General features: G+C 34.3%; 1 protein-coding gene across 3 annotated transcripts in view; it reads left to right on the top strand.

The window, feature by feature from the left end:
* The window catches only part of LOC106458299 (probable proline--tRNA ligase, mitochondrial), a 42,204-nt gene that overhangs the window by 9,616 nt on the left and 22,135 nt on the right, over positions 1-10,453 (top strand). For all 3 annotated transcript variants that reach the window (XR_002610342.1, XM_013917792.2, XM_022384469.1), the window contains exon 4: positions 6,913-6,986. Coding sequence is in view for 2 of the 3 variants with exons in the window: in XM_013917792.2 (XP_013773246.1) it covers positions 6,913-6,986 (74 nt within the window). In the remaining variant the exon portion in view is untranslated. The remainder of the gene's footprint in view (positions 1-6,912; positions 6,987-10,453) is intronic.

Raw genomic sequence — 10,453 nt, 5'->3', positions numbered from 1 at the left:
AAGGTACAAGATATTTCCAGAAAGCAGGGGGCGTGACACTAGTCACGTGACCTCGCTGACGCAACAATATATATATTTATGGGATGATTTTAGTTCTGAGCAGGAGGGCTAGGATGGCTCAGTTCAAGGTAGTGATTTGGTCATTTTTCTTGGTTGGTTTGGGAGGTTACAACAACTTCACTTTTAAAAAACTATTTTGGGTGTGGATCAGAAAATTCTAATACCCTGAATTTTGTTGTGAGAGGAAAATGGGAGTACCCTGAGAAAAACCCACTTTCACTACCCGGACGCCAAATATTGTATCCGGATAGTACATGAGCTAGGGGACTAAAGGATATATGGGTTATACATATATTATTTATATTTATACATATTAACATATTACATAGTTTTGATTAAGTTCAAAGGAGAAATATGGGTGCACCAAGTTTCTGAGGTAATTGATAGTTTTGGAAATTCATTAGTTAATGGATTACATTTTACAGCTTTTTTATAATTGTTTTTTACTAATTTTAATATTCTTTCTTTAATAGATAGAATTGAATAGATAGAATTTAGGTAGATTAATGGTGTGTATATGGGTAATCTATAAGCTATTCTTTATGCTAAAGTTTATTGAGTTTGTATTTTGTCATATGATGGGTTGGACATGTTATAGATGTATACTTTGGTTTCGGGGTTGCATCCTTTTTGGAAGCCTCCAATCTTTTTTAGATAGCATAATCTTTGGTTCATATTTTTACATATATTATTGATATGGTTAGTCCATTTAAGTTTGGAGTTAAATGTTATTCCTAGGAATTTAATAGATTTAGTAAAGAAAATATTAGTGTCATAAAGTTTTAATTTAACCTGAGCTATTTTTTTCTTTTTACATTTGAACCAGCTGTAAAAGATAATGGCCTGTGTTTTTTTGGGATATAAGACTGTTCTCCACTTGTTGCACCATGCTGTTATAGTGTTTCAAGTAGTTTTCACTTTCCGAGAAGCAGTTAGTGGGTTACAAAATGTGCTTCGTACAGCTACATAATTAGCATATTGTGATGCATGTGTTAAAAGTAACTTAGGGAACAGTACGTCATTCACAAACAAAATATATAAAAGTGAGATATAACTGAAAGTTGAGGTATTCCTGCTTTAGTTTGAAATAATTAGATATCTCATTGTTTATTTTAACTTTCACTGTCCTTTCGGATAAGAAGCTGGCTGTCCATTGGATTATTTTGGTTGGCAAATTTTGATAATTTGTAGAGTAATGCATTGTACCAGACAGAATCAAAGGCACGTCTTACATCTAAAAATGCTCCTACTGCTACATGGTTTCTGTTAAAGGCTTGGAATACTGATTCTGTTAATTTTACTAAATGGTCAGCTGTTTGTCTATTGCGTCTTGATGCATTCTGTATGTTAGACAGGATGTTGTTTTATTCTAAATAATAGGGTAGTCTTTTGGCAATAATTTTTTCCAGTGTTATTCAAAAAATAATGGGTTGGTAGTTTGATGGATCTTGAAAATCTGTTGATGATTTTGGTATGACTCGGATTATTGCAGTTTATTAAGTTATTTGTTCTGTCTTCACCTGGTCCACTATTGTTTTTCAATTGTTTAATGTTGATTTTTAGTTTGGCTAGTGTTATGGGACAAGATGAAATATAGTGTTGATTGGTTAGTTCAGATATTACAGTTTGAGAGAACCTAGGTTGAAAAGTGCCTTTGTTCACAGATATGAAATTGTTTACCTCATTAAAATATTCATTATCAAAAGATGAGAGGTTGGGTCAAATTTTATAGTTTTGCAGGTTTGTTGTTTTTATGTAATTTGTAGACTTTACATGTTTTTAAGTTTTGTTAGTTTGTTAGTATTGAGTACTTTCATTAAGTATATTTAGCTTATTTGTCTTTTTAGCTACACTTCACGACAGTTCTGTGGGTTCTATGGGTTATATCTGAAGGTTTCTGCCTTCAGTTCCACTCTCCCTCTGTCCACTACCCAAATCTTCTCAGGATCGTCCCTTGTCTTGCTGAGTTTGTTCGAGACCTCCTACACAAAGGAGCTATCGAATGGGTGGTCCCCACTGAACCGGAATTTTACTCACATCTATTGTCTCCAAAAACACTGGAGGTTGGAGACCCATCATAGATCTGTCCTGGCTGTATACCTAATCTGGAAACACCTTGCTTCACCATGGAGTCCTATTTCAGTGGGTTTTTCCCGGACTTTGAATGACCAAGTTAAATGTGACAGATGCCTATCTTAATATTCCAATTGCCCCATTGTAACTTCATTTTCTTCGGTTCATCCACCAGGGTTCTGTCTTCCATTTCTGGGAGCTGCTGTTCAGTTTTTTCTTCAGCTCCTTGTGTTGTTAAGTGGTACACTCTTTTGCACATCATATTCACTTGCTGGGTCTTCAGACTTGCCAATAGATGGATGACTGGCTTCTGCTCATATCTTTCTGTGCCTAGACATTCACTCACACCTGCTTACTTCTTCGAGAAGCTACTAAGGTGGGGTTTCTCATCAAGTTGGAGAAGTCCTTTAGTACCCCCTCATAGTATCTTATTCATTTGGGGGTTTTCTTCAATTCCCATGTTGGTTGAGCCCAGCCTTCTCCACTTTGGCTTTAGGATATGGAGGGGGCAATCACAAAGGCCCTACCTTCTTCTCTCTCTCTGTGCAAGAAGTTTTCTCTTTTGGGGATGTGGGCTTCCTTGAAAGCTCTCATTCCTTTGGGTTGGGCACACATGCATTTCCTTCATTGGATGCTTCTCAACCAGTGCACTTCTCACATGATCCCTTGGACCATCCCATCATTCTTTCATCTGGGATCAGGGCCAACCTTGCTTGGGGGCTCGATAGGGACTTGACCACAGTAGGGGTTCCCATTCCTCTGACTTGTCCCGAGTCTCTTCTGTTCACAGATGCTTCCTTGTTGGGTTGTGGGAGTTTCCTTGATTCCAAAGAGATTTCAGGTCAGTGGTAAGTCAAGGAGGTTACTGTAACCTTTGGCAGTTCATTGAGCTCTGTATCATTTCCTTCTGCTCCTGCAGGGGCGGTTGTTTATGGTTCATTCTGACAATTTCACTGTCATCAACTGTATCACCAAGCATGGGGGAACAAGTCCAGATCTCCATGTTTTCCGACTCTGTTGCTCATTATAGGGCTGCCCTGTTGAACAACTTCCATTCTCCTACTTCCAGAAAGCCTTCTCTTCCTCAGTTGTTTCCCTCCTTTTTCATTCCTTTTATCTGGTCCATCCATCTCATCCCTTTGTTCTGTCAGATTGGGATCTCAATGTTGTCCTTCATGCCCTGTCTGGTTCTCCCTTTGAACCCATTTCAATGTGTTTCTTGTACCATCTTTCCCTTAAGACATATTTCCTCCCCCTCCTGGCATGTGGTCATTGTCGTTTGGATAGTTATGCCATTAAATTTTTCTGCATCCTTTACCATTTCTTGTAAGTTATCTGCTATTTGGATAGGGCTTTCCTTCCCAGGACATTTGATGCCCTGGAAGGTTAGTTAGCCTTTTTTCATATTTCCTTACCTTCCATTTCCCACCTGTATTCCCATTCGGATCCTGATTGACTACTTTGTCCAGTTTATTCCCTGCAATGTTATATGGCTCGTACTGCCTCCTTTAGTGGTTCTCGTTTCTGTCTATTTGTTTCATGGAATTTTTCTGTTTCCTGTGATCTATCACCAACTATGCTCACTGGTTGGGTTCATCAACTCATATGACTGCTGTATTCTGATGTGTCCATGGAAGGTTGCCATCTGCATAATGTTTCTTCACACCAAATTCATCATCTAACTGTCTTTAGCTGCTCAAAACAGCCGTCCTTTGGAGGAAATCATTCAATACATTTGTTCGCACATTATCATGCACTATCTTTTGACAATGGGCTGATTCTGAATTACCTGACAATTTTTCATCAAACTACTTATTCAAGGTGCTTCCCCTGGATTTTTTTTTATTATGTGGAGGATCGCACTTATTGCCCACAATATCTTTGATAAGGTGTTTCCGCTGGATGTTTTGCCTGGTTGGACAGCATTTGACATGCTCCTGTGTGCGCCAAGATTCTATCCTTGGCACTTATTTATTTGGGCCTGTTTTTGTCCATGCTGTGCTTTTTCACATCATAGTTATACAATATTTCTCCACAGAACAGTACTGTACATCTCTTTCTTGAGGCTATGATACCTGCCTATTACATTCTGCCAAATATTTATTACTGTATTTGTTACTTGGTGGAGAGCATACTTGTTCCAGAAGTAGTGCTATACCCCAATGGCATACCTGTTGTTTCAATGCAGTTGCTCTCCACTTGGTTGAATACTGTTGCACCTTCATCGGCCCCTCTACCTTTACAATGTGGGATTCTAGCTTTGGGTGAGTGGATGTAGTACCGTTTTGGAAGTTAACACTTTCTTACACTGAAAATGTGTTTCTGATAGGTACTTACCTCCTTTCACCCACTTCCCACCCATCCTTCTCACTGATATGCCAGTATTTTAAGTTTGTAACTGCCAACACCCAAATGTGAGGATTGTGCTAGAATAGCAGAGGGAGCTAGCTGCACTAGTATAGATGGAGCAGTATGATTGATGGAGGGTAGTCACATGATCAGCACATTCTAAAATGGTGCAAAAATCGAGGATAGTCACATGATCAGCACATGTTCTGAAATGGCGCAAAAATGAAGGGGTATAAAAGACTGTTGTGCTGTTAGCAAAAATATTTTTAGCAATGTTTAGAGAGCAAATAAGGATCAAGATAGCTTTGAGTGATAGGGGGTAAGTACCTATAGGAAATACAATTTCAGTGTAGGAAAATGTTAACATCCACTTGTTTACACAAGCACACACACTGTTTTTCTTTTGTCTAAATAAAGATTGTTTTCACTGTCCATCAAACATGTCCAATCTCTTTATTTCTCATGTAACTTATAACACAGTCAAGTTATCAAATATAGGTTACTTTTCTTATTTCCTGATCAAATTGCTGTTATTAGCAACTCTAACTATCTGATATTTGTAGAGAAAATCACTTCATCTGAAAATGCCACATTGTATTTTTGTATTGTATAGTTATATCAATTTTAAATTGTTTTTACATCTTTTTACTCAAAAGTTTTAATGATTTTAAATTAAATCTTATTTCTTCACATAAGTTTATATTATAATTTTGTTTTTCAAATAACAAAGGTTTTAGCTGCTTTATTGCTGGGAGTGGAGACATTTACTAAATAAATAATGTAAATACATAGTAACTTCATAACATGTTCATTGTTGTTAATAGTGATCAAATATCTTTAAGTATGTCATACTTTCATGGATTATGTCTTTAACTTTATTTACTAAATAGGATTACTTATTATCTCACATTTTATTGTAATTAAAGATTCTACTCTCAATGACCCTTTTGCAAAAGTAGCCTATAGTTAGGTATTTGATTTTGCAAGTGTTAGGTGATAATTGCTGAATAGAAGTGTCTGTAACTAGATTCTAATTTAAGGTAGCACTGCCCTTAAAAGTGGGCAAATTTACACTTCTTATAACCTACAAGTTAAGCACAAAACAAAAGTATGATGTTGCAATCTCTGAAAGTACACTTTCAGTCATATATGTTATATGTATAATTAATGTGGCAGAAATAAAGAAATACATAACATAAATTGTTTTAACACCATACCTTTACTTAGGAATGATAAAAACGTGAAAATTGGTACACATGCTTTTTGTGAACATCCTTCATTCATTTTAATTAATGCCTTCATTAGTGGTAATTAGACTCATAACAAGACAATTGGTAAAGATTTTTAAATTTAAAAAAGTCAAGCTATGTAATATCAACAAGTGTGCTAAATGTCTTGCTGATATTGGCTTTAATGGTGAAGTTATTATGCTAATTAATTGGTGACCCCAGTGAAAACTGCATTTTGAGAAAATAGCCATTTAAAGTTTTTCTGAACTTAATGTCAGTAAGCTTTTAGTAAATGTGTGCTTTTACCACATTTAAAATATCTCAATCCCATTCTTTTTTGTTTGGTAGCAACTTCATTAAATCCTTTCTTGACATTTCTGTGAAACATATGTTCCAGCTTTCCTTTCTTGGAGGAAGTCATTTCTGCTCCTTTCACCTTTTCTAAGTCAATTTTATCAGGCATTTTCTCGTGTATGGTCCTGCAGTCATCTTCATTACTTCAAGGACTTTTATTTTGGATGCAGCACCTTCATTAAAGGTGCACACAGCAGCAGCCCAACAAACTAATTTGTTGCTGGCAAATGAAGACTCGGGGCATCTTCTCCAGATCATGTGATTCAGTGACTTGTTACGGTTTGGGGTAATGCAGTCCAAGCAATTTTGAAGCCAAATTGGCTTGGAGAATCAAATATTGGTTTGATGCTGGTCATTACAGCTGGTGGTATGGTATGATTACGATGGAAGTCCTCAAGTACCCCCTTTGCTTCTGCCTTATGATAATTTTGGACAAAGGTGATACTGTGGGCTGGAGTTGGTAGCAATTTCACTATATTGTGTGTACAGAAATCCTATTGTTGTTGCTCATTATGGCTGAAAATAAACTTGTAAGGGTCAGCTATGTATTTCTGTCACTAAATGTAAATGTAAAGTAAACCTTATATTTTAATTTATTAGCTATTGTTGTTTTAGGTTTAACTGATGACGAACATCAAGTAATAATTAATCTACATTGCTCTTCAAACTTAATGACACCTGTATTTATGTTTAATTGAATAAAGGTAAATTTATTAACTGATAACCTTTATAAGATAAGATAAAAGCAAAGTGTTACTGGAAATACTTTCACACAAGTAATTTATTACTGATATAACAGGAAAGGTTTGTAAACTTAGTGTATAACATTCTCCTTCTTTTTCTTCAGAGCGATGGGTGAATATTGGGGCAGAACTGTTTAAGCTGAAGGACAGACAAGATCGGGATATTTGTCTAGGACCAGTAAGTTGTTTGATTATATATATATTTAAATGTACAATTTAAATTTCACCTTTCCTAGAAGCTATAACATAACCAATGGAAAACAAAGGGACCATTTGTCTTTTAAAAATCTCCTTGCTCACCCACTTTTTAAACATATTGCTGTGGGTTTTCCTATGGTCAGGGGTCAGAGGGCATGTCATTATGTTTATATAGACTTACATTCAAAATGTTATTGAACTTCTATTTTATGAATGTATGTCAATAAGTTTGATATCAAATTGTAGATTATAATTCAGATTTTAGTATTATACATTAGTTAATTTCTTAATTTAAAAGTAAATACAAAAACAAAATTCCTAAAGATCGATTTTTTGTAGTATGTTGAATGCAGCTATGGTTCAAGTTAAATGTTTATGATGTCCAAATACAAAGTCTGTAGTTTCTTATGAATTAGAAACTCAAGTTACCAATATTGACAGGCTAGAATATAATATACAAACCTCCTATCTTTTCTGTTTACTAAGATATGACTATATTTAGTGAGTTAAACACAGTGACTCCACCCACTTTTTCCATTTTTGGAAATACTTGCTTACATACACTTGCTTCACTCTATCATGTATTTATAACCAATCAAAAGCTTAGAAATTCCCCCACGTGGTTTTCTCAGCCTTTTCAAGGTGTGTATTTCCCAAGTTTAGTCTTTTGTTTCCAATCTCGGAAGGAAGGAGTAAAAGAAAATGGTGTTCAAAAAACATTTTTATTTTAAACCCAAATACAGTTTAGTTAGTAAGACTGATAAATTACTGTGGAATTATGTGATGCTGGTAAGAGTAATTTATAGTTTTTGTTATTTCAAAATGCATATATGAAACCTAATAAAGTTGTTTTGTTTTACATCCTCCACATGCAAAATTTACTAAGGCTTAGCATGCAAGGTATGGTAAGTGAGTACAAACTTCTTTACAGTCATAAGTAGTAGAGATCATTGTTTTCTATATTTCTTTATTTACTGTTGTATGTTTTAAGAACAATAACTGAAATTTAAGAACTTATTTCTAAATAGTAATAGTTTATATACATATGTAATGTATTATAACCGAAATGTGACTGTATTTTACAAACTATTGTTCTACTAGAACAAAGCCAAGACAGATCACTTTGTAAATGCCAGTATTATGCTGTTGGATGTGGCAACATGAGATGCATGTGCACTGTGATTGCAGCTTCTGTAATGTTAGTTGGACATGGCAGAAAGTCAATAAAATAAAATAGATAAATATATATAGATGTATAATGTTACAAGAGTTAAGCTATTTAGAATAAACATTTGTGGTTTCATGTTACAATTTGTAGTCATTTTAGAATGAAAAAAGCATAAGTTAAATCTTATTTCCTAATTTTTATGGTGGTTATGAGGTCAGTCAATTCAACCAAAGATTGGAAAAATAACAGATAAGATATAAAGTTTTTCAAAGAAAAAAACGTTTGATATTTATCTGGATTTTATTAGAAGGTTAGAGATTTTGCAAATAAAATTTGTCAGTTTTCTGATGCATAAAAATATTTTTAATATAAAAATCAAAATTACTTTGCATGTGGGATAGTCAACATTTGAAAATAAAAAATGAAAGAACAAATCTTTAATTAAAAATTCTTAAAACCTAATTCAAAAATTTATATTTTGTGTATGAAAGCCTTGTTATGTCTAATGATAATCTGCCAAATTTCGTTAAGATATGCATACTGTATTAAAAGTTATAGTATGAAAACTGTAACAAGTACAAAATGGTTATAAGGTCGGTCTCCAAGACAGAGCCCATAGTGAAAGGGTTAAAAATGTAAACCCACCATTTTCAGGAAAATATTTCCTCTCATAAACTCCTGTAAATTGTTAACTTCTACTAGTTCTGACAGCAAGTCATTCAATAAGTCAACCACCCGTTTGGAAAAATAAAACTGTCTTAACTGAGCTTAGTCTGTTTTTTTCCAAATCTTGTGTCCACTCATCATGTTATCATTAGAATGAAGTACAATGTAATTAGAGGCATTTATTGTACAAGTTCCCCAGGTGATCTTGTAACACCTCTTACCCTTTTTTCTCAAGGTAAAATAAAGATATAGTAAATTATCATTGTATGGTATCCCTTCCATTACTAGAATAATCCTAATAGTCCTTCTCGGAATCCTTTCCAATCGATCAATGTGCTTTCTTAGATAAGAAGTTCAAAACTGTCATATTTTTTAGTTAGGCCTAATAAAAATTATCAAGTTGGCTGTGAATTGTTGTGAATTAGCAAAAATTGAGGTAAAGATGTGACCAAACAATCTGGTTTTCATTGTTTAATACATAAATTATAGTGTATGAGCTACATATGCAATAAAGAAACTTAGTAAATATACAGGACACATTGTGTTGTTTACACATTCTAATATGTATTGAGGGTCTTTTATATATATACAGAAAAACAGAAGAAATTCTCTACTTTAAAATGTTTATTAGTGTATAAGTAGAACATACTGATGTCATAAGTATGATAACTGGCCACCATTTGGTGATTTCTGTCACTTGTATTGTAAAATTGACCATCTACACAGTTTGTTCAAGTCTGGTGAGAAAATGTTGGATGGTTGGGTGGAGAGCTGTGGCTAGTACTTGCATTGTCTGCTTTGATGTTCATGTTAAATGAAAATTTATATTTGAGGCTTTTTTTAACTGGCTGATTGACACATAACTGACCAGTCACAAAATGTTGTTTGAAGGTATCCAAACACCTCAGAAATGCAAAAGAAAACTCTTCAAATTGTAATGGCAGAGAAAACTGTAAAGGATTAGCATAGATGTAGACTTTAAGTATTTCACTAGCCACCTTAATGGTATGTGTTTTTTGCCCACTTGTTTAGAATTTTATAGAGCAACCAAAAGTATCCATCCCCAGTGATGGGAAAAGTTTAAGTTAATCTATCAGTTTAAATTATTCTATGGACTTTAAAAAGGTTAATTGTGTTACACTCTTGGTTTCACTTAGAGCCAAAGCTCTGAGCTACTTATACAACCCACTGCAAAAAATAAATTGTTGAGCATTTCAGTCATGCTAAAAGCCACTCAACAATAACATGCTGTACATCTCCATTTTCATTCTTTAAGTTACTTCACACTTTGAAATGTGAATTATAGTGTAGAATATCCTGCTTGCAAAATAAAAATTGGCATCAACATTGTTCATGACTGTTCTCCCATCATTTCAAAACTGAATGTTGGGCTTTGCCTGCATGTGCAGCTTTTCAAATGCAGTGTGGGAAATGGCCAGTGTAAACAGGAGACAGACAAATAATAGGACAGACTCCATGATTCACAATATATATATATATATATATATATATACGTACTTACTTTTATTACTACTTACTTACTTATTTATTTTTGTTTAGTAGTAATCGTTAAGTTAGGTTAGGTACTAACCGTTAAGTTACGGTAACGAAGG

Source organism: Limulus polyphemus, unplaced genomic scaffold, assembly GCF_000517525.1.
Source record: "Limulus polyphemus unplaced genomic scaffold, Limulus_polyphemus-2.1.2 Scaffold441, whole genome shotgun sequence".
NCBI classification, from domain to species: Eukaryota; Metazoa; Arthropoda; class Merostomata; order Xiphosura; family Limulidae; genus Limulus; species Limulus polyphemus.
This window is presented reverse-complemented; position numbering and strand designations above follow the sequence as displayed.